The sequence below is a fragment of the Schistocerca gregaria genome, chromosome 1 (genome assembly GCF_023897955.1).
Source record: "Schistocerca gregaria isolate iqSchGreg1 chromosome 1, iqSchGreg1.2, whole genome shotgun sequence".
Lineage (NCBI taxonomy): Eukaryota > Metazoa > Arthropoda > Insecta > Orthoptera > Acrididae > Schistocerca > Schistocerca gregaria.
In genome coordinates this window covers 938,945,766-938,971,590 of record NC_064920.1, presented here as the reverse complement: position 1 = coordinate 938,971,590, position 25,825 = coordinate 938,945,766, and the positions used below count along the sequence as shown (strand labels likewise).

Below are 25,825 nucleotides of genomic sequence, written 5' to 3'. Positions count from 1 at the left end.
AGAGGAAAGGCCGCTGGTCCTGATGGGATACCAGTTCGATTTTACACAGAGTACGCGAAGGAACTTGCCCCCCTTCTTGCAGCGGTGTACCGTAGGTCTCTAGAAGAGCGTAGCGTTCCAAAGGATTGGAAAAGGGCACAGGTCATCCCCGTTTTCAAGAAGGGACGTCGAACAGATGTGCATAACTATAGACCTATATCTCTAACGTCGATCAGCTGTAGAATTTTGGAACACGTATTATGTTCGAGTACAATGTCTTTTCTGGAGACTAGAAATCTACTCTGTAGGAATCAGCATGGGTTTCGAAAAAGACGGTCGTGTGAAACCCAGCTCACGCTATTCGTCCACGAGACTCTGAGGGCCTTAGACACGGGTTCACAGGTAGATGCCGTGTTTCTTGACTTCCGCAAGGCGTTTGACACAGTTCCCCACAGTCGTTTAATGAACAAAGTAAGAGCATACGGACTATCAGATCAATTGTGTGATTGGATTGAGGAGTTCCTAGATAACAGAACGCAGCACGTCATTCTCAATGGAGAGAAGTCTTCCGAAGTAAGAGTAATTTCAGGTGTGCCGCAGGGGAGTGTCATAGGACCGTTGCTATTCACAATATACATAAATGACCTGGTGGATGACATCGGAAGTTCACCGAGGCTTTTTGCAGATGATGCTGTGGTGTATCGAAAGGTTGCAACAATGGAAAATTGTACTGAAATGCAGGTGGCAATGTAGACAAGTGTAATGTGATGCGAATACATAGAAAGATAGGTCCCTTATCATTTAGCTACAAAATAGCAGGTCAGCAACTGGAATCAGTTAATTCCATAAATTATCTGAGAGTACGCATTAGGAGTGATTTAAAATGGAATGAACATATAAAGTTGATAGTCGGTAAAGCAGATGCCAGACTGAGATTCATTGGAAGAATCCTATGGAAATGCAATCCGACAACAAAGGAAGTAGGTTATACTACACTTGTGCGCCCACTGCTTGAATACTGCTCAGCAGTGTGGGATCCGCACCAGATAGGGTTGATAGAAGAGAGAGAGAAGATCCAACGGAGAGCAGCGTGCTTCGTTACAGGATCATTTAGTAATCGCGAAAGCGTTACGGAGATGATAGATAAACTCCAGTGGAAGACTCTGCAGGAGAGACGCTCAGTAGCTCGGTACGGGCTTTTGTTAAAGTTTCGAGAACATACCTTCACCGAAGAATCAAGCAGTATATTGCTCCCTCCTACGTTTATCTCGCGAAGAGACCATGAGGATAAAATCAGAGAGATTAGAGCCCACACAGAAGCATACCGACAATCCTTCTTTCCACATACAATACGAGACTGGAATAGAAGGGAGAACCGATAGAGGTTCTCAGGGTATCCTCCGCTACACACTGTCAGGTGGCTTGCGGAGTATGGATGTAGATGTAGAAAACAACAAGTGAAAATTATTGGATCTTTACACAGTGAGCCGAGACACATTTTTACCACACACACACACACACACACACACACACACACAGACAGAGAGAGAGAGAGAGAGAGAGAGAGAGAGAGAGAGAGAGAGAGAGAGAACTAAAATCTGCAGGGTGTAAATATTTCTTATATTCACAAAAACTTGTGCCAATCTGTATTTCATACATTACTGGATTTAATGCGAAGTGCATGTCAATTTTTCATGAACGAGCAACTTTCTTGTATTGAAAATTTTTTATTTTAGAGTACATCAAGTACTCCAGTGTAATCTTAAGAAATCAATATTTCAGCCAGCTGTCATGTCCATTCACTACATTTGCCCAGAAAACTGGAGTACTGCTCTCCTTTACATGGTCTACCTGAGGACCACAGGCACTAGGTAGCATCTCATCATGGACATCTGATAAATTTACAACCATCGAAACAGCAGAAGTTGAGTGTTCTGGATGGTCCTCTCTGTTGTGGTCTGTGCACCACGCATCTCAAGTAACTGATGTTGAATACAGAAGTTCCATCATTTCAAGTGAATAGCAAGATTTGAATGCCTGTGATGTGACCCTCCATTATTATCTGTGTAGATCCAACCTTCTTATCAGTACAATCCACAGTCCTCCTGCAATGATATCTGCAGGTGACTGACAGAAATAGTCAAGCATGGAAAGAGGATGATGTCTAACTGTCATTACCCAAGATGCAATGGGGCTATGGCAGGAAAAGATGCCTGGCTCTGTACTGAATATGTTGAACACTTGTCATTAATGACTATCATTAAGTTTACCTTCCAGGATTGTTAGAGTATCGCTTTCCTGCTAACATGATGCATGTTGTTTAAAATAAACACACAGCAGAATACACACAATAAAAATGTATCACAGAAACAATCTTACAGGATGCAGCTGTCACTGTGGCATACACAGGCTGAGGGAAAAAAATTCCCAGATTCTTCCTGGATTCCCCGGTTACAAATACACTTTCTCCCGGACGAAAATGCACTTTTTCCATGGTAAGTAACAGTACAATTTTCCTCGGAACTGTAAAACTTATCAATACATTCAATGGTCGGGGTTTCATACACCAGCGTAGAATTTCCCGGCACTTTAGAAAACGAAACTCAGAGGAAAAAACACGTTTTGGAAAGATGTCTGATGCACAGCAACATGTACACTGCATATTTTGGTATTGCATGAAAGAATAAATTCGAATTTTATAAACCAGTCGTAGCTCATGTCAAGAGATTTCACCAACAAATGACAGAGGATATTCAGAGCATAGGATACGTGATGTAGTCAGCCAATAGCAACATCACTGTTAAGTAGTGCGAACACACTAATAGGAAAAGGTAATGGTTTAAATTAATATACATAGTGTTGCTACAAGAAAAGAAAAGCTTACACGTATGATATTGGTCTCTAAGATTAATAAGCTGCAAGAGAAGCTAAGCTTTCACACATAATATTGATCTTTTTTGCGCGTGTTACACTTTAAGATACATCACACAACAGTGCCAGTAAAATTTTTAACAACATAAACGCCTGATCTTCTCGGCTCGAAAATATTCTAAACGGTCGTCCTCAAAGATTTTATTTTTGAATGAGAGTCAAACATTCTGTGATTTAAGATATTCATCGGACATTCGCGCGCAGAGTTCATCTTGCATAAAAGGAAATTTTCTTTGAAAGTAAAGCTTTTCAAACAACCATTCGGAATATTTTCGCACAACCTGTTACAAATAGTTTCGTTTCAGCAGTTGCCGGAGAGCGCCAAATAACAGGTGACGCCGCGTATGTGCAGCTTCGATGATGCAGGAAGCCCGTACATTCATACATGCAAAACATTAAAAGATCTTACATTATGTCATTAAAAAAAAGGGGGGGGGGAACAAAGAAAAAAGAAAAAACCACAAGACATTAGAGGATACTCCAGGAGCATGGGAATTTTGGGAGCCACACTAAAATGCATAATTCGGCTTAAAGTGCACATTCATATGCCCAGATTCAGATGTACATTTTCTTGGAGTACGAGTACAGTATTATTTCACGTTTGGTTCTTTACTATAGCATAATGCCATATGTGCCAGAAGATGAAATCGTGGACTTGAAATGCAGCGAACATTTGAAACTAGTCAATAGTGTGGAATTAAACACTTCGTTTCAAATAAATTGACTGCCTCAGCAGTCAAATTTCTTCAACAAACCAACAAAAATAACTTCATTGTTATCCAAGGCGATTAACACTTGACTGTCAGAAAGGCGGCGACAATAAAATCTGAAATTAATAACATATTCCAGCCTTCCGTAATTATGTGAATGTATTTTAATTCACTTGATAACTCCTGGCCACAGAAATCCGTTTTGTTTTCATTTGACGTGAGAGCAATAAACGAAGAGGAAACAGTAAAATCATTTAACGTAAACACATGGAGACTACCATCTCCCCACTACAACACAGACTGCTCTGTGCATCAGGTACAGATCTACGATATTTCCGACCGGGGCAATATTAGATAGTGGCGCTACTCCACCCTCGAGCATTTGAGGTAGGACGCCAAAAATGTAAAAATCTACTTTTCAAAAACACCTTCATTTTGTAGCGCACGTCTTTCTGAAGAGGAAATGTAAGGCATGTTATTTGGTCTTAAGTGTGACAAAGTGCAGTACCACACCTCTTCACACAGCATTCTTCCATCACACGTCTCTGTATTTCGCTCTGTGGAATTCAAACATGTAATATTTTCTAATGGATGCCATTGGACTATATTCAGGCCAGCGAAAATTAAAATGTCCTTTGGTGGCCCTCATGCTCGCAGTCAGCCGGTTTGACGTCCTGGCCCTCTTAAAAATAACCTCGCAATTAATACTGGGTGGGATTATTTGTAACCGGCAGAACAAGAACTCTTCAGAAAATTTGCAGTCTTTACGGCCTATTAGCTAGTAATTTGCTGTTCTGTGTGTCATAAAATTAAATAAAGAATACATAAAACGAGTAAAGACAAGAGACAAGATAGACAGTACACATTTCTTCAATCCTTAAGTCCTAGCTTTTTTTTTTCTATGTAATCTTGCTACCACTTTATGTGGCATACTTTCTTTTCTGGGAAAGAAGTTCGCCAACGTTTTTCTACATGAAAAAATGAAATGTCGTTGTCTAATACATTAAAGCTGTTAATAAATGCAAGTTGTTCCCAAGACTGGTGTGGTTCCTTGATATGGGTATGTGTATTTTGTTACTGTCTGCTAGATAAAATGAAAGAGGCCTGCCTAATATTGCAGCAATTGTTACACACACCAAATAAACGAGACTGTTTTGGCACAAATGGTCATTTTCATGACAACAGAATATAATTCACTAAGTACCAATATCAAATGCCTATAAGGCATACTACAAGCAAACAGTTTTATGTTAGGAAATAGTTTCATATTTCATTAATACTCTCTAGCTTCTGAAGTATGAGATCGAAAAGCAGTAGGACAAAATTTTTATACAAATTTGGAATCGTCATATTCTTCCGTAATTTGTGAGAGTCTGTTTCTTCTCCTTCCTCATTCTAACAAACGATTTTGTCATCACTAATTCTATAACTATTCCTGCCCATGTCAAAACTTATTCTCTGGTTAACTTCACTAACCCTGCCACAGTCACCGTTTTAGTTATCCCGCATTTATTCTCTGGTTAGGCGTTATAACGTGTTCATACAACGCGTTTTCCATGCTACTCCCAGGATAGAACTTTAGCGGCTGCTAGCCGGGGACTGTGTAACTGGCTGGCCCTTAGTAGTGTAGTGGTCTGGCCAAAAATTTTCTGTCAGAACTTCACTTTCTTGGATACACGGAGATACAATATGTGATTTTTGTTGCATGTTATTCCTGTTAGTCCTTTATTTCCACTCTGGTAGTCTGAATCTATGGAATTCACTAGTAATTATAACAACGCTGATAATTTACAAACCCAGTCAACAGCATAAAAAGCGATTGGCATTCACCCGTTCGACTTCATTCCGCTCAGCTCGTATAGACCCGTCCCCTTTGTCTGCAGAAAAGTTTATTTCTAGATGCGAGGGGGATTCCCCTGGCAGAGACATCACGTACACTATGCACACGTTCAAAAATCAACTTATGATTCATTCAGAAATCAACTTAAAATCTGTTTGTGAAAAAAGGTCTTTTTCCTCAATAATATGAAATTTGCACCCCCTGAAACTGCCACCCGGGGCAGATTTCCCGGTTTCCCCCTGGCCCCTAGTTCCGGGCCTGCTGCGCGTATGTGAATCTGGCAGCTTAGGCGCACCAGTAAACTTTTTCTGGATAGCATCCGGCTGCTTGCTGCTACTACTTACACTACTAACTGCCACACTTCTGTAGCCAGAAGCGGGAGAAGGTACTACTCACACGCGACTCAACTGCACATGCGCATAAGCTCACTCCCAACCGCTAAAAACTAATTTAATGTAAACAGTTGTGACGTCATGCTCATTGGAGCAATTTGTTGTTACGTTACACTGCATAGCTTCCTAAAGCAATTGACACATTTTGCTGTCGGCACACACTTGTATGAGCACTGTGTTTTGTTGTTGTATTGGTGCATTTCCTTTGCAACTTATGTTTTATTTTCTTTTTTTTCCCTCTCTTTCATTTTTTATTGCTGCAGTATTATTCTGCAGTAGCGAGATACAGTAATATTCTTTGTCAGAGTATTGGTTTTTAACAGTCAAAGTTACAAAAATTTAAGTGAACTAAAACAATGAAAAATTCCCGGAATTCTAAAAAATTCCCGGGTTTTTCCCGGTTTTCTCCCGGATGAAAAAATTCCCGGGTTTTTCCAGGATCTCCTGGGTTGCATACACCCTACATAGTGCACCGAGCAGTACAAGATGACAAGGTATGGTGAAGGTGCTTAGTTGTTGCTATAGTGGCAGTTATGAAAACTGCTTGCAATTCACATTTTTATTCTGATCCATAATAATTTAATACTGTTATTGGCCAACATATCACTTAGTCAATACGAAGAGAAACTCTTTAATCTTCTGACACATACAATATACACAATATACACAATTTACACAAAAGAACCATCAAAATCCGGACAACAAAATGTCTCCAACAATTCATCAGATTTCTCTAGCTGTTTCGCATGCACATAAAAATATACAAGGTATCATCAAGAAACAACAATGATTATTTCTCAAACAATGGGAACTCCAGGTTGGAATATGAACAATGGAAGGAAAAGATAGATTGGTACCTATTGTAAAGATGACACGGTAAGTTGCAGACAGGCATAACTAAAAGAACCTTACACATAAGCTTTCGGCCACAGCTTTCATTAGAATAGAGAATACACACATTCATTCACACAAGCAAGCACATCTCGGGTACTCACAATCGTCATTTCTGGCAACTCGAGTAAACTTTTGTGTAACTGTCTTTTAGCTGTGTGTGTCTGCAACTTAATCATTTCTCTATATTTATGAAATGGATACAATAAAGTAGTTTGTGTTGACTCTGGAAAAGTATAAGCCCTAGTAGATTTCTTATTGATGATATTTTGATCTGCAACAAGCTGAAATATTTAGAAGCCCACTCCTTAATGCACATTAAGGAAGCTTTCTGCATTTAGTTCCCTTGCAGGCAATACATACAAAATGTAATTTATTTGAAAGGAAAAAATATGCTCTTTAACCCATTAGCGCCGTGCGTTGCCATATGGCAAAGTTTGTAACACTTTTTTAAAACTGTTGATTCCACGACATCAAGGAAGCGAGAGTGTTGGCAGCACTGGCTTCCTTTGTGCAAGACTGTAAAGATCACTACAATGCAACAATTTTAACAATACATTTAAATTCTGCAGGATAAGCAGTGTTGGAAGTTATTGTTTGCTGAATGACGAAGAAAATTGGAGTATAAGTTCGAGTATGTATGTTTTCCACAGTAACTTACAACATATAATTTGGTTTTTAGTATGGTTGTGCTTTAACTACTCAAATATATATTCTTTGGAGGTAATTGCTTGCTGTGAAATAAATTACGTTCATTTAGGCTGTTTGAACATCGGTGTTGCCATATGGCAAGCTAGGCACTTTTACTCAGTAAAAGGACGAATTTTTTCTTTTTTGTTTTAGAAGAGGTTTCTCACTTGCTGAGGCGCTGGAGATTATTTATAATGACGATATTGAAGGTGATTTGTTTGTTGAGCCCCCAGATCCGAATGTAGACACAGATGAAGATTGTGTATGTGCGGTGGCTGGACAACTCAGTTGTCACAATGATCTCTTCTTCATGTGGTGCACAAGAAGTTGGCCAAGTGAAGAGATTCTCACAACTAAAAAGAGTGAAATATAATGATTCCCAGACCAAAACTGGTAGCCAAATATAATACGTATATGGGAGATACTGATCAGATGGATCAGAATCTAGCGTTCTATCGCATTGCAATAAGAAGCAAGAAATGGTACTGGTGTCTCTTTAAATGGATGTTAGATGTCACCATACAAAACAGTTGTATTTTGTATAATAAAGCAAGAAACCAAACTATTTCTCAGCTTGATTTCAAGAGAGAAGTAACAACATTGTACTTGCATAGACACCAAGCTTTACCAAAAGGAGCTGGAAGGCCATCTGCATCAAGGGCATGTTCCGACAGCCACATATCAGATTCAATTAGGCTTGATAAGACTGAACACCTCGTCCAGCACACAGAAGAAAAGAAGAAAAAAAAGGTGTGCACACAAGGACAGTAAATCTATTGTAAGAAAAGTATGTTCAAAGTGTAATGTGGGATTGTGTATTGACTGTTTTATTCCATTTCATGTAAAATAATGCTGAGTTCAAGGTTTGATTATTAATTGTATTGTGTTATAAAGTATCAATTGTATGATGAAGACTGGATAATAAATTTGCACAAAACTTTTGTATGTAATAAGAAATTTCAATAACTTACTTATTTTAGTTGAAATTGTAATCCATATAAATTTAGGTAGTGAAAGCACCTAGCGTTGCCATATGGCAACATCAAATATCTCGCTAATGGCGGTAATGACTTTCATCGAAACAACTCTCTTGTAATTTATGCCTTTTACAGGCATAACACTTTTTTAAGTCACCAAAAATTAATTCTGGTGCTAATGGGTTCAAATGTGAAGGCAGTGTCAATTTTGTCCAATGGCAATCCAGTGTATGATGTCCTTTACAATCTATGTATGGCTCAAATAAATGTATTCTTACATTAAACTTCTTGAACAGAGTTTGTAGGCTTCTTCTGTAACTAGGATTACATGGGTTGACATTTAAATTTTAACAGAATTTACTTAAAGAATTTGGATAAACTGCTACGAAAGTCCATGGGAACTCAAAAACTTTTAAGCATGTGGAGAAATAAACAATATACTGAACAGATAGTCAGAAACAGGAACCAAATTTGTGATGAGCCTTAGGATGAGCGTACAACTCTATTTAGCAAAGAAACCACCTGTGGCTCCCTTAACTTTTATTATTTCAGAGTATGAAGGGCTGATTTAACTTAATCACTGTATCTGTCACAAATCCAGTCTGCACATGTCTTCAGCACATTTGCAAGTTCAGTTACATCATTAACTGTGAACAGATTCTTTTTGGTTGGAAACTATCTCCACACTTTTAAATAGAGTTTAGTGCTGAGATTTGAACAAACTATTATATATACAAAAGAATATGGAGTTTTCTCAGAGTCAAAATATAAGAACACTATCTTCTAAAAATTGTACTACATTGCTCATCTCACATTCCCTATTTCATGAACTCCCCAGAAAAGCTGAGTCACACACTCACACACTCACTCTCTCTCTCTCTCTCTCTCTCTCTCTCTCTCTCTCTCTCTGTCTCTCTCTCTGTGTGTGTGTGTGTGTGTGTGTGTGTGTGTGTGTGTGTGTGTGTGTGTGTGTGTGTGTGTGTGTGTGTGTGTGCGTGTGAATTAATTATCTCTAGTAGTCTTTATTGTGCTTGTCTGCCACCTAACCTCACCTCTATGTAGTGAGCAGCGACCTACCCTTTCAACATCACTTGTAAAATAAGGGAAGGCAACCAATCCCCCCATCCCCCACAGTGGTCAATGTGTGGGGCCCTGTAACATAACCGAAAACAGCTTTTGAGCACTAGCTCTCTTTTTAGCATTAAGTACACACATTCACACACACACACAACCACAAAAACACCCAAATTCACACTTTCATCGACCCCGGTAAGACTGATTGTGTAAATGTGTGTACTAGTGCTGGAAAAACAGCTAGTGCTCCAACATTAGTGTGAATGTCATTTTCCGTTATGCATTACAGTGCTCCACACATTGATCCACTATAGGTGAATGGCTGCCTTTCTCTTCTCTTACGTATTGCTCCATCCCGGAATTTCCTTTTCATATCAATCATACTAGTTTTTTTAATTTGAAGAAGATGATAATTTTTTATATTATTAATAAACTTGTTGATGCTTACAACTGAACATTCTGATGGCTAAACTCTCCCTTAAAGGAATCCAGCCCTACAATTTGAAATTATAACACATCTTCCATACATAGTGTCTAGAGAAAAACTTACATTTACTCACCTTAATGTTAAGTAAACAACACAAACAAACGCCCCACTCTCATATTCCATCAGCTTTCAGGTAAGTAGTTGGGATAGTGTTACTTCTTTGTTGCTTCAGCAGATAACCTTAGAATCATCTTCAAGATCAGTCATTGGCAGAATTTTAATCATTTGAAAATAACAAAGCAATGGTGCACACTTCAGAAATAACTCCACTCACAGTTCAACACAATCCACTTGCAGAATTGCACAGCTACATGTCCAAACATTGGAAACACACAAATCGCAGAACTGTTTGCCAAGCTTGTTACATGACAGGTATCAGCGAAGTGTTACATGTCATTTAGACAAACGACATTTCACCCTCCTTGTGTAGTACAAGGAAAGATAACCATGAGAGAATTATATTCAATAGGGAACAAGTCGTGGAACATATACTGTGCACAGGTGTTTGATTTCAAATGTGCAGACATTAAATGGGAGGTGTTCAAGTCAAGAAAACGACAAGGTGCGGAGGCAAACAGCTTCACCTTTTGCGTGTGGGGCCTTTTACGTTTGGGTGCCGCAGTTTGGTAGTGACCTGACCATCAAAGAGCAACAACACTCTCCAAGAATGAAAACAAAAGACAAGATGGTTTTGTCACAAATGAAATATATTGTAATCTTGATTGTCCTGTTAAGCCTTCAAGGTGTATCTCTTATTTAAAGTTGTGTTCCACTCAAATACATGAATCACTAATGATCTGTACACCCAATCAAGGAAATGTGTGTTTGTAAAAGGAAAGAAAAAGAAGTGGATGTGATTTTTTGTGATATGAGTAGAAGTTTTCTTCTTTTGCTCCAGTAACAGCTGCAGAACAGAACATGAAGTAGTCAAGCCTTCCCTCGGCTACACACAGAATTTCAGAGGCACTTATTAGCAGGACCTCCACTTGAAGGCAATCACTTCAGCAACCGGACAAAAAGAAATAGGTAAATACGTCAGATGGTACAACACAGGACAGATCTCATTAAGTGTCCTGACTCAGCTTCCACTTGCCAGCAACATTATCTGTCAATCCAGTCAGGTAACTGGATGCAGAACATATCAATTACATTATTATTCGAGTAAGACTGACGAAAATTATTTAAGTAACTAAATTTTTTTTCTGTATTATTTTTCAATCTGGTTACCACACAATAGTGTTCACTGGCTATAGACAATGTTACAAAGTCATTACAAAAGAGCACAGTACTAATTTATAAAGAAATTTACATTGTTTATTTCATTAAAATCACTATGACAATTACTAATTTCTTTGAAACCACTGGTAACTTACAAAACTATGCAAAGTCAATAACTGCAGTTTGTAATGATCATTTACTCTTATAATAAACAACACATTTATTAAAAATAATTCTCGTATTGAATGGACTAAGAGGATACAATAGTTATTTTTGACAATTATCACCAAAGTAATGAAAAAATATGGAACTGAAAATTTCTTCTATTTTTATAATTGCAAAATATTGATAAGTAAAGACACACTAAAGAGACATTAGGAAAGCAAAAAAGGAAGATAAAAGGCAATGAGGCTAGCAATAAGAAGAAAGAGTAAGTGCCTCTACCATAACCAGATAAAGAAGAGTGGTAACTTAACAATATATACGTGGTAATCATTTCTGAACTCTTAATGGGAATGTCACATCTTGTATTATAACAAAAATATTCAGTCCAGACCACAAGTGGTTTTTTTTTATGATATGGTAACAGACTATCATTAGATGAGTAATATCTTCATTGGTGATGTGTGGAGATGATGTACCGAGTCATTTAAAGTGTGAGAAGCACCTGTCAGCTGCAGTTAATGAGCAATGTATGACAGGCGCTTCTTGCATTTACAAGGGCTCAGAGCATCATCTCCAAGTGTCGTCAATGGAGACATTGGTGTCTGATGATTGTCTGTGTACAAATGAAATCAGTTACCAAATCATAAAAATAAAAACCAATTGCAATCTGGACTGGTTCTGTTTATAAGATCTGTGGGATGGAGATTAGAAACCCCACAAATACGACAAACAAGATATGCAAGAAGAAAGCAATAAAAGACCATCAAGGAAAAGCAGTAATAATATATTACAGGAAATATTTCTCAACTTCACCAAATTTATTTTGTCATGAACCAGCTTTTGTATCTTACCTAACTGTCAGATGAAAATTTAACAAACAATGATATAATGACATCTGTACATCTGTCTTACGAAAGATACAAAAATGAGGACACAAACTGTCGACGCAGGGAAGTATTAAATTTTGTTTATCCCACACAAATAGTTACATTTAATTAAAAAAGGAGAAAAAAGCTTTTTGCTGCCATACGTGTGGATGGATATGTGTGTGTGTGTGTGTGTGTGTGTGTGTGTGTGTGTGTGTACACCTGTCTTTTTTTCCCCTAAGGGAAGTCTTTCCGCTCCCGGGATTGGAATGACTCCTTACCCTCTCCCTTAAAACCCACATCCTTTCATTTTTCCCTCTCCTTCCTTCCTTCCTGATGAAGCAACTGCCAGTTGCGAAAGCTCGTAATTCTGTGTGTGTGTTTTGTTCATGTGCCTGTCTGCCGGCGCTTTCCCGCTTGGTAAGTCTTGGAATCTTTGTTTTTAATATATTTTTCCCATGTGGAAGTTTCTTTAAGCTGATATTCAGTGTCATATGTTTACTGACTTGCAGATCTCCAGTACATATATCTTTCTGCTTTCTCAGACGAATGTAAAACTACTTCACAATCTATATCATACGATTTTTCTTCTTTTAAAACACGTCCAACAAAAGTTGCATCTTTCTTTCCTAATGTTCTGCTTCCCTAATGTTCAGATAACCTAACTGCCACATTCTGTCAGACTGACCAACATGTACTTTTCCATCATTCTGTGTGAAGGGTTGCAGTTTGTCTTTAATACTGAATAAAAGATTTTATATACTGCTGGTATTATAAAATGTGATACTTACTTTTTGTGGGAGGTTATATGAAAGTTTGCCAACATATTCGATGATGTACCAGGTTTTATAACTGCAGACTGGTTCCTGTCAGTCAATGTACAGAAGTGTTTTCGCATTTTGGTTTTTCCTATTATATTATAAATCAAGGCAGAGCTATAGCCATTGTTTGGTTTTGCTAATCTGCAATAACTTGTTCAAGCAAAAATGTATATGTCTTAAGTCAAGAAAAAGAGCCATTTGTAATTCAAATTCACAACCATCAGCACGCTCTAACACTTTCTTTGTTGATTTTGGAAGATTATGGTAACACTATGCACTCCACATGAGACGAAGAGTAAAGAAAAAGGGTTCAGCTCCAGTTTCTCATGTATTTTTTAGCAATAAATGAAAAAACACAAGCATTATATTCTATGTGTACAACAAACAAGGTTTGAGATCGAGAAACAAATATTTTTGCACACAAAGCTGAAACTGCTTTATAACCTCATGAGCAAATTTTATTACACATGGTGATTCTGGACTACATGCTCCAGCATTGAATGGTAAATGCTTTGATGCACTGTAACTCATCCATCCATTGTTGTGAGTAGCAATGTAGCCTATCCTTAATATTGAGATTACAACAATGACAACACAGACGGTGCCGAGTCGCACCAATAGGCAGAATGTAAAAGACGGCTAAAATATTTATGCGCAAGCTTTTGGACAATGTGCTCCTTTTAAAGTCTCTCTCTCTCTCTCTCTCTCTCTCTCTCTCTCTCTCTCTCTCTCTCTCCCCCCCCCCCCCCCCCCCCTCCCTCACACACACACACACACACACACACACACACACACACACACACAGGACCAAGGGAATGAACAGTTAAAGGCAATACCAATGCTATAGCCAAGAAAAAATTTATGAGGCGTATGGGTCAAGTCAGTACATAGGTCAGGGCAGACTAGGAGTCTCCCATGGCTCATTCAATGGTGTGACAAGCCCCACACCACATCCAATCCCAATGAAGGGTGAAGACATTTACAGAGCAAAGAATGTGTTCTAGTTGGCAGATTTGGAATAGTTGAAATGAGAGGGCTAAAAATCTAATGAAGTCAATTGGATGGTCAATAATAAAAACAAGAGGAGAGAGACATATAATGCAGCATGTGGACATTGCTGGAGCTCTGCACGCTTAGGAGTCACCCCTGCCACAGTGAGAAACCCAAAAACCCAATTTCAACAGAGTACTTCTAAAACAAAAGAATGTGTGCAGCAGAAAAAGGAGACAAACGGTGTCTAAAAGCAATTAATACATAGTAAGAGAGTGAGAAAGAGTGGGCAATACATTGACGGTAGAGTTCGATAGCATCTTTCTGATAGGCTTGGAGTGAAAAATGCCATAACTTGGTGGTCCCCTTCATTGCTCTAAGGTTATTGAGGTTGGCAGTAGCCTGCCACTCCATTCAAGATTTGATGTCACAGTTGCTATGGTAGGTCTGTGCTGGGTACATTACATTCACATTTGTATCCTACAGTTCCTTCTTTAATTATTTTATCGGCGAGTTCATTTCCTGGAATATCCATCTGACTGTCCAGATGAATGTTTGGTGGTCCCAGAGCTGTGGAGATAAGTTAACAGGTCCTGGATGTTAGCAACCATTAAGTTTCTGTGAAAGTACTAAGCCTTGTAAGCAGACATGGAGTGTCTAAAAACCAGGACTTCCTTTGATGTGAGTGTTCTAATGCATTGCAGAGCCTGTTATGTGGCTGTCAACACTTCAGTGTATAAACTGCATGCATTCAGCAGAGAATACTTCTTGTGCCCTTTTAGATGCAACCATAACCAACCTTGTCAGTGACATCTTTGAAGATGCATGGCGAATTGGAGTAGTCCTAGAAAACCGAACAAAACAGATGTCTGAGAATGCTGAGATAAGCATTTTCCTTAGGGCCATGAAACAGGTCCAACCGAATCATAAGACTAGGTACACACTACAAGTGACAATGTGGGGCGGCGAGAAGGAGTTATGTACACAGACAAGAAGGGACAGTTAGAGGTCCTTGCACACAGCCTACAATCTTACACCAGCTAGGCTACTCATGTTTGGCCAATTTGTAAACTGTCTGATATTTTGGCTGTGAAACAGAGTTGAGTAGAATATCATGGATGAGTAGCATCTGACACTGACATCTGACAGGCTGTCTCCAGAGATCAAATGGAAGGTTTCAGTTGCCAAACACATGCCACTGTGGTGGACAATGTCTCATACTGCTGTTGCTGCTGATCTGTAGGGTGGGATAAAATCAAAGTTTTGTATATTCACAGAAGACCTGGGCAGTCTGCACTCTAGTAGCTGCTACTGAGAAACCTGGGGGTATTACGTTTCCTCATGTAATTCCCCTTGAGCCGATGCACATGTGGTAAGCATGTTAAATTACTGTCAAATGAAAGACATAAAAATTTGAAAGTTTCGGCGACTTCAAATAAACTATTACTGAGATGAAGTTCTGGGTCAGGTTGCAGAGTTCTGGGTCAGCAAAACTGCATGATGCAAGTTCTCATTACAGAGAACATATCCCTGAATCAGGGCTAAATAATTTACTTTCTGTACGGTCCCCTGAAGTTGGCACTCCACAATGCAAAATGACGTAGAGCTGTAATACAGGCAAAGTTCGACCACATACCGTGACAGTGAGACCTTAGATCCCCTTGAGGTCATGATACAATTGATGGTGATGGTGGAGATGGTTACACTCAGAACAAATACCTGTGGTACCCTAGGTTTCTACATGTATTGGTGCTGATGGTAGACCTATCTGAACCAGTAACAGTCAGAGGGATGGTAAATTCTGGATAAAAATGGGTAATAAGCCCCAAAACCTCAATCATGCAATGTAGAGAGGATGTGATGGTGCCAGCTGGTAACATATCTTCTGAAGGACAAATAACATTGTGATCAGATGTTCGCAATGAGCAAAAGCATTAAGCACTGAAAATTTCAGACAAATCAGTTGGTGGTGGACCACAGGGCCCAAAACCCACTTTGAAACTGCGATAAATGTTCTCTGGCTTCGAGGGACCAACAATCATCACTTTACCATCCTTGGAAATAATTTACACAATTCCTTTGTTAAAGAGATAGGTTGATAATTAGTCAAAATTTGAGGTTTCTCTTCCTAGGTTCATGAAAGGAATAATAAAACCCACAGCCTCCCTAAACACAAATGAAAAAAGTGTTGACATGTTTTGTGCTGTCACTGCTCAGTTATTTCAGGATTTAAGTGTGGATTTTATCAGGTTGAGAGGCCATGTTTCAACATACACTGTCAAAAGTGCTGTGGAACTCCAACTCGCTAAAAGAAACATTGTATGATCTGAAGCTCTGCGCGCAGAAGGACAAGCAGTTTCGTTCCATCAGGCATTTCCAGGTCAAGAAATTAGGATGGTAGTTACTGCAAGCAAACAGTTCTACAAAGTGCGCTGTGAAACATTCAGCAATGACCGTGGAATCAATACAGATGTCACCTTTCACAGATATGCCAGGAAATGCTGTGGACAGCACTTAGCTGTAAACACGGCAGAAGGTGGGGTGTGGGCCCACACAGATGATACATACTGTACCCAACACTCCTTTCTTCATTAAAAATCATGTCTTCACTCAAAACTTCTTGAATGCTATTAAATGTTCTATAGAAGCATGGCATCTGTGTCATTGAAGCACCCTTTGATGTTCACTGACAGCTGAAGCTATTCCTTCAGATAATAATGAAAGTGTATCACTGCTTCCACAATGAGTACAGCTATCAGAAGTATCTTGTACCACTACTCATGTATCTTTCTCATCATTGGCTTCAAAAGGTACTCTTGAGATGAAAGCTTTCTTATGTAACCAACGTGGTGCTATTCCATTGGTTGGGGTTTGATAATGGTTTTTCAAAAAGTTTTTGGTCAGTAATTTCATGTGGAAGTCTACTCAATTTTCTCATCAAAGCAACAGTTTTTGGAATGCATTCTCTGTAAGTCGATATTCAAACACATCTGCTTCTGATGTGCTTCCCTGACAACTCAGGTAAACTCTTGTTCATGTTCACAGGGCCTCGTGATGCAACAGGCTTATGCGAAACCTGAATGAGCACTTCAACCTTGGAAAGGGCAACACAAAGTGTGGAGCTCCCACACCTTATCACACTGTGACAAAATGGGACATGTTAAAACTGGCAAAACAAGAGAAATAACTGTTTTAGTAATTTTATAGAACAACCATGTGCTTAAAACCTACATAGAGGGCCTATACAAAGGAAACAACCTGTAGGACAATATTACACACATGAGAGAGCAGGTGAAGATCAGATGGGGGATTCAGTATTACAAGAATAATTTGACAGGGCACTAAAAGACAGAGAAAACAAGACCCCTGGAGTACACTACATTCCTTCAGAACAGCTGATACCCTTGGAGACCTAGCCATTACAAAATCATTCCACCTGGTGTACAAGATGTGACAAGATAAATATCCTCAGACTACAAGAAGAATGTAGCAATTCCAAAGAAAACGTGTCAATTTGCCTGAATATTACTGAACAATCAGTTTAATAAGTTATGTATGCAAAATGTTGACAAATTATTTAAACATAAATGAAAAATTTGCAGAAGCTGACCTTCAGGAATGTCATTTTGGGATCCACAAAATGTAGTGACATGTAAAGCAATACTGTCCCTGCCACTTATCCTAGAAGACAGATTCAAGAAAGGCGAACCAGTTTTATACCATTCGTAGATTTAGAGAAAGTTTCTGGCAATGCTGACTAGACTATATTCTGAGATTCTGAAGCTAGCAGGGATTAATACATGAAATGTTATTTACAACTTTTATATGGACCAGACTGCAGTTACAATAGTTGAGAAGGAAGTCAGACTATAGTGCATCCCCAATGTTATTCAATCTGTGCAGGGAGCAAACTGCCAAGGAAACCCAGGAAGAATTTGGTAAGGGACCTATAGAGTTCAGGAGCACAAGAGATGGCAAGGGAGATTATATATAAGCTTGAAATGTGTGTGTGTGTGTGTGTGTGTGTGTGTGTGTGTGTGTGTGTTTTAGTGTCTCTATCAACATACCAATGCTTTCGTTTGGTAAGTTACATCATCTTTGTTTTTAGATATATTTTTCCCACATGGAATGTTTCCCTCATTCCACGTGGGAAAAATCTAAAAACAAAGATGATGTGATTTACCAAACGAAAGCACTGGCACATCGATAGACACACAAACAAACACAAAAATACACACAAAATACAAGCTTTTGCAACCGACAGTTGCTTCGTCAGGAAATAGGGAGGGAGAGGGAAAGACGAAAGGATGTGGGTTTTAAGGGAGAGGGTAAGGAGTCATTCCACTCCCGGGAGCGGAAAGACTTACCTTAGGGGGAAAAAAAAGGACAGGTGTACACTCGCGTGCGCACACGGACACGGACAGAGAGAGAGAGAGAGAGAGAGAGAGAGAGAGAGAGAGAGAGAGAGACGGACATTTGTAAAGGCAAAGAGTTTGGGCAGAGATGTCGAGGCGGAAGTACAGAGGCAAAGATGTTGAATGACAGGTGAGGTATGAGCAGCGGCAATTTGAAATTAGCAGAGGTTGAGGCCTGGCGGGTAACAAGAAGAGAGAATATACTGAAGGGCAAGTTCCCATCTCTGGAGTTCTGGCAGGTTGGTGTTAGTGGGAAGTATCCAGATAACCCTGACGGTGTAACACTGGGCCAAGATGTGCTGGCCGTGCACCAAGGCATGTTTAGCCACAGGTTGATCCTCATTACCAACAAACACTGTGTGCCTGTGTCCATTCATGCGAATGGACAGTTTGTTGCTGGTCATTCCCTCATAGAAAGCTTCACACTGTAGGCAGGTCAGTTGGTAAATCACGTGGGTGCTTTCACACGTGGCTCTGCCTTTGATCGTGTACTCCTTTCAGGTTACAGGACTGGAGTAGGTGGTGGTGGGAGGGTGCATGGGACAGGTTTTACACCGGAGGCGGCTACAAAGGTAGGAGCCAGAGGGTAGGGAAGGTAATTTGGGGATTTCATAGGGATGAACTAAGAGGTTACAAAGGTTAGGTGGACGGCAGCAAGACACTCTTGGTGGAGTGGGGAGGATTTCATGAAGGATGGATCTCATTTCAGGGCAGGATTTGAGGAAGTCTTATCCCTGCTGGAGAGCCACATTCAGAGTCTGATCCAGTCCTGGGAAGTATCCTGTCACAAGTATCCTGCCGAAACCGGCCCGCGAGGGCCGGCAAACTGGCCCGTGTTAACTGGCTGGACTTCCCCGGTATCCGGCCCGCCAAGTATTTTAGTATAGGTACCCACTTATACTGCCAACAATTGAGTTTCGAGGCCTATCGCGACCAATACACCGCGACACTGGCTCTGCTACTCGCTACAAGACTACATAACTAAACTTATAAACTTATTGTTGCGCCACTTGAAATAACAATGCGTTGATATACTCTACCTCTGTTACGTCTTGCAGTAATAGTGTTGCTAACAATGATTTTGAGATTTCGTTAACTTTGCAGGACGCTTTTGTGAAGAATGTGCAGTGACGTCCTTTTTTGTCGGTGAAATCCGCCAGAATAAAATGCGCCAGAATTTCTGTTAGGTACGTCCACCAATAAAAATTATATAATTAAATAAAAATCGTAGTTAGTTTCAGTGCTAGATATTCCCACAACCTTGTATTTTTGCGATTTCATCTTTCCTTTAGCCTTACATTACGGTGATCATGGAGTGCTAGGGTGCGTTAATCCCACTAGGTAGATCTTGGCCCTTATGACTTCGCAGAGGAGTCAATGTGGCCCGCGGACTAAAAAGTTTGGGGACTCATGCCTTAGATAATCATGGAATATGCAAGACAGACTTACAACATACATTGTTTACCTTTGACTACCAGTCAACCACTAACTTTGATAATATATTTTCAGACCACATTTTCTGCACTTGCAATGACTGTATTGACGTTTATTCTGTGGCTTAATTGTTCTATGGTTGGAAAACATTTGCTACCTGTCTGACATACATTTTTGTGATACTGTACCATAGACTTACAACCGACGCTATTCACCTTTGTTAACCAGTCAACGTGTAACATCGGCAGCATATTTTCATACTATGTTCACTGCACATGTAATTACTGTACAGGCAACTTTAAATTTATTCTTTAGCACCAGATATGTTTCTCCCATTTATGTTAGCCATCTTCAGTAGTATTCATTTTTGGGACCTGTTCTTCCAACCTTGTGTTCTATACACTATGTGATCAAAAGTATCCGGACACCTCCAAAAACATGTGTTTTTCATATTAGGTGCATTGTGCTGCCACCTACTGCCAGGCACTCTATATCAGTGACCTCAGTAACCATTAGACATCGTTAAATAGCAGAATGTCATGCTACGCGGAACTCGCAGGCTTCAAATGTGATCAGGTGATTGTGTGTCACTTGTGTCATACGTCTGTATGTGAGATTTCCACACTCCTAAACATCCCTAGGAACAATGTTTCCAATGTGATAGTGAAGTGGAAACATGGACACTAACAGCACAAAAGTTTATAGGCCGGCCTCGTCTACTGACAGGGACCACCGACAGTTGAAGAGGGTCGTAATGTGTAATAGGCAGACATGTATCCAGAACATCATACATAAATTCCAAACTGCATCAGGATCCACTGCAAGTACTATGACACTTAGGATGGAGGTGACAAAATTTCGAATTTATGGTCAAATGGTTGCTCATAGCCACACATCACTCCAGTAAATGCGAAACGGCACCTTGCTTGGTGTAAGGAGCGTAAACATAGAACAATGTAACAGTGGAAAAAATGTTTTGGTGAGTGTCTAATCATGGTACACAATTTGGCAATCCGATGGCAGGGTGTGGGTATGGCGAATGCCTGCATGTGTAGTGTCAACCGTAAAATTCTGAGGCGTTGATGCTATGGTATGGTCACGTTTTTCAAGAAGGGGAGCTTGCATCCCTTGTTGTTTTGCGTGGTACTATCACATCACAGGCCTACATTGATGTTTTAATCATCATGTTGCTTCCCACAGTTGAATAGCAATTTGGGTATAGCGACTTCATTTTTCAACAAGATCTAGCGTCTGTTCACAATGCACGGCCTGTGGCAGAGTGGTTACATGACAATAACATCCCTGTAATGGACTGGCCTGCACAGAATCCTGACCTGAATCCTACAGAACACCTCAGACTTTTTGGAACATCGACTTCGTGCCAGGCCTCACCGACCGACATTGGTACCTCTCCACAGTGCAGGACTCTGAAGAATGGGCTGCCATTTCGCAAGAAACCTTCCAGCACCTGATGGAACGTATGATGGCGAGAGTGGAAGCTGTCATCAAGACTAAGGATGGGGCAACAACATAGTGAATTCCAGCATTAACGGGTGCCATGAACTTTTAAGTCATTTTCAGCCAGATATCTGGATCATTTTGATCACTTAGTGCATTTGCTAAATGCACATGGTATACGTTTCTTCCAATATTACTTCTCTGCACATATAGAACAACAAATGCATGGATGAACATATTACAGAAATGAATACTACTGAAGATGCCTAACACGAGTAGGTTAAACACGTCTGGTACTCAAGAATAAATTTCAGTTGCTAAAGACATCTGTTTTCTTATCTTCATGATGAAACATAACTGAAGTTACTAACAACTGACAAAAAAGGCTGTAAATATGAAGACTGTTTTGATGTTTATTTTGTGGCTCAATTATTCTACGATCGGAAAACATATTTGCTGTCTGTCTACCATACATTTTGGTGATTTTGTACTTTTCTACATGCTGGAGCACCTAGTTTAGTAGATCTTGACGATGACTTCACTTAACAAGGTCTAATTAATACCCAATATTATTCTCCCTGGTAATGGATTACAGCCAAAAGCATGATAGTAATGTAAAATAATGAATTTTGTACAGTCAAATGGCAGAAATAGAAATCAAACACTAAATCCACTGTTTGTGCATTCAGTAATACGATGACTTCTTCCTGAAAACTGATTTCACATACTGTTCACTGCTCATTGTGGATCTTCTCATAAAAAATTCAGTATATGTTTTTTGCATTACAGTTTGGGAGTAAATAAAGAAACATAACATATCCTTTATCAAACTTCTTCAACCTCATGAGACAGTGTTTGCACCAAGGCAACAATTTTCTTCTGTGCTAGAACTTATATTACCTGTCCAATGGTAGGATGGATGTGATGACACTGACTTGTACATAAGCCAGATTTGACCCTGCATTATTTCTTGCTCTCTTCCAAGTAAGAATGCATATTTACAACCATGAAAAAAGCCTTATGGTAATCATATGTTAAAGCATATAACTTTTGTAATACAATATACCAACAATGAAACTGTGTAGTTTTATACCTTGAGCATCCATGAGATCTGCTGGAAAAGCCATGGCACCAAGGTACATAGCATTAGCATCAACACGCGGCCGGAAAGCATGATTTGCACGCCGATGCTGTCCGGAAGTTGTTCGATTGCTGGATTGATTTCCATTTTGCCTGGTGACCTGAGGTGGAGGTCTCTGCACTAAATGTATAACTTTTCCATTCACATCTGAAAAATTAAGTTAAATTAAGCAGTAAGTTCTTAGAAAGCCATTGCAGCTTTCACATATTAGTGTTTATTTCAATAAATACTTCTATTTTCAGAATAAGAGTGAGCAGAAATGAGTAAAGGACTGAAGAAATATAAATAAAAAAGAAAGGAAGAAGGGAAGGCAATTGTGTGATCTTAGTCCACTGGTAGTTCAAACAAAGTAATTCTAGCTCCAACTATGCCCCATCTTAGTGAACAAAGGTCCAGTGCACCAATAAGGCAAACAATATCTGTTACATCTGTAAATAAATATGCTTCAAATGAAACGGTCACACCAACCAGGTAACACCTGGTGTCAAATAACACTACAGTTTGTGAATTAGCACACTTCAAATATAATATTTACCAATCACTTATTAAACATGTCAGAGAAGCGGTGGAAAATGCCTCTTCCAAGTTTATTCATGCATTATGTTACGTGTTGCTCCTGCGTGCTTTGTAATATTTATCTACCTTCCATGACAATCCAAGATATTCATCTCTTGAAATTCCTATCCCACTAACAATACAATGGCAATAGAAATTTACTGTACACTTACATTTCATTTTCATGTAAGCCACAGTTAGACTTCCCAACCCCTATTGTTCCCTGGTCCTCATCTGTTTTTGTATTTCTTCTAGTAATTCCCAACATACATTTCTACCTTGCTTCCTAATCCCCTCTCTGACAATGGTATTGCATTAAAGGTCTATGTCTCTCCATAATACATGCAAATTTTGGAATGTACTGCAACTACAAACTTTCAAGTTCGGACACTTTGGAAGTTTATTTCTGAAAACAGTAGGGTACCACAACCACTGCAGGCAATTTTAACTATTTGTTTTGCTCCTCATGCAAAGCCTCCACTACCATAAATACAGGGACTGAACTAGTTATCTGTTTATAATTATTTTCGATGTGATTATGATATTTTATAATTAGTTTAACCAATGTTCCATTTGTTATTGAAGTCTATACACAACACGAGGCAAACAAGGTGAATAGCTTTGCTGATATGGAATCACCCTACCTGACTTTTTGAATTCAGTTTTGCATTGTTCTGATAACAATGAAAGTTGCACAGCTGATGCACATATTCTTCTGTGTTTCTGAAGGGACACTAGCACAGACCTCACTGAAACAAAGGCTTTTGCAAATCAATAGATTTGAGACAAAAAAGTGTCAGTTCTACGTTACTTCCCCACTCTAAAATTTCCTTCATTACTTGAAAATGGTCCACTGTGCTATATACTGCTAATGCCAGCTTGTGATGATTTTATGAGTATTTTGTACATATCTAGAGTCAAAGGTCTAGGTTCTTTTTTCCCTGGAAATCAAAATGTTATTCCAATTTTAAAATTTCTTTTATTTCATAAACATTCAATTATATCATCTTTTGGTTTTTCTTCCCTGTACCTTTAAGAATTTCTTCTCTTTGACTATAAACATTCAATAAAATCCTTGGCTGCTTGTACAGCTTCCTACTGTTCTAACTTACAGAATTGTTTAGTTTTCTTCATATTAACAACTATTCCAGAGGCAACATACAGAACCATGCTTGATTGTGCCAGTGGTACTTAAGTCACCACAAACTGTAAACTAAATATTCCACTTGGCTACTGCACCACCAGCAAACGGTACTCACACCAACACTACAAGACTGCTACCTTTCTGTGCATGTCAAGGTATTTGATTGACTGACAATAGCGTCGATTAGAATTTGTCATTACTCAAGAGTACTGTTTACTGCCACGTAAATGTACAAGAATGTCACTCTCCTTAAATCTTACAACATGAAATGCTCCATCATGACAACGCTCGGCTAATACCACACACGTCAGCACTATTTTAGCCTGAGGTCAGATGATGTAACAAACTTTGCTGAAACTATAACTATGCAGAGCTTTGTAATGTTGCTTTTCTGTAAGGTACAACTCCTCCAATTTTAATTCCATATTTTTGTCTTTTTTTTTCATTAAGGACACTTACAGCGTCCCCACAGCTTCGGGTTACACGATAGTACAAAACAGCCAATAAGAATTGCACATGGAATTTACAATGTTTATCATAAATATGTTGCAAATATGTTATGACTTCTGTGGTTAAATTGGGACTTAATAGCACACCTTAAATTGCTGCAAGTGAAACGAGCAGCAATGAAATTCACAACCTTTGTTGTCACAAATATTTAACTGTTTTCTCGGAATATGGTGAAACTGACGAGATGGTGGTTATGGCGGGACCTGAGAGCACAGCTTATCAAAGCTACTTACATTTATTTTTATCAGAAACAATCCACAGTTTTTTCGTAATATATCATGACTTCTGAGATGACTATTGGAGTAAGACCTAATAGCTCAAGCTTCAAATGCCTTGAGCGGGAAAAAAAGCCTGATAGTTTGCAAAGCATAGGAAATTACAAACAAGTAATGTAATTGACTTCCAATGCACCCCCCCCCCCCCCCCCCCCCGATTTGTTGTGTTCGCTTCCAGTCATTCATCACATGAACTGTTACGAACAGCAGCAAGCAATGGAAAAAGCTGCACTTTTACCCTTATCTCCAATAACACCAAGCCCCTTAATATTTTGTTCTACTGTCTGTTGTGAAGCCGTCCAGAGACTTTTGGGGCTCAGCCTACCCATAAATAAGAGGAAAACTTACAATTAGAATTATAATACAACACTGTGTTGTGGAAAGTGTAACTGTTTAGTATGTAACCACAGTTTTATTTGATCCATGCACGAGTTGATAGTTAACAGCGTTACACTTGCTACCAGTCTGACAGTTCACTGGAGGCTTCTGGAAATAACTTCTTGTTTCCATGTGACTGGCAGTCACTTGTGTTGGAGTGTGGCAATGAGCTTGCCTCAGCTATGAAAGTGTGTGTTATTTCACACACTGTTCTGTCCTGGATTAACAAAATTTGTTTTAGTAGCATAATTCATGAGTGCAAGTCGTTAACTGATAATATTATGGTTTGTGCAGAGGGAAAACTTGGGTCTCTACTTCGTGAGTTAGACAACAACTATTTTCAGGCTAGCCTTATGGAACAAATTGTGCTTATATTGTAAGTGATTCACACCACATTTTATTTCAATTTCCTTGGTGTAAAAAGTATACTTGGCTTCCAGGTTGCTCTGTAACAAACTGTGTTCTTATACATTTATTTTGTATG

At 39.2% G+C, this 25,825-nt stretch overlaps 1 protein-coding gene across 8 annotated transcripts in view; it reads right to left on the bottom strand.

Moving 5' to 3' along the window:
• The window catches only part of LOC126275354 (large proline-rich protein BAG6-like), a 229,037-nt gene that overhangs the window by 168,600 nt on the left and 34,612 nt on the right, over positions 1–25,825 (bottom strand). For all 8 annotated transcript variants that reach the window (XM_049977192.1, XM_049977196.1, XM_049977189.1 and 5 more), the window contains exon 5: positions 22,432–22,626. In XM_049977192.1, coding sequence (XP_049833149.1) covers positions 22,432–22,626 — 195 coding nt within the window. The remainder of the gene's footprint in view (positions 1–22,431; positions 22,627–25,825) is intronic.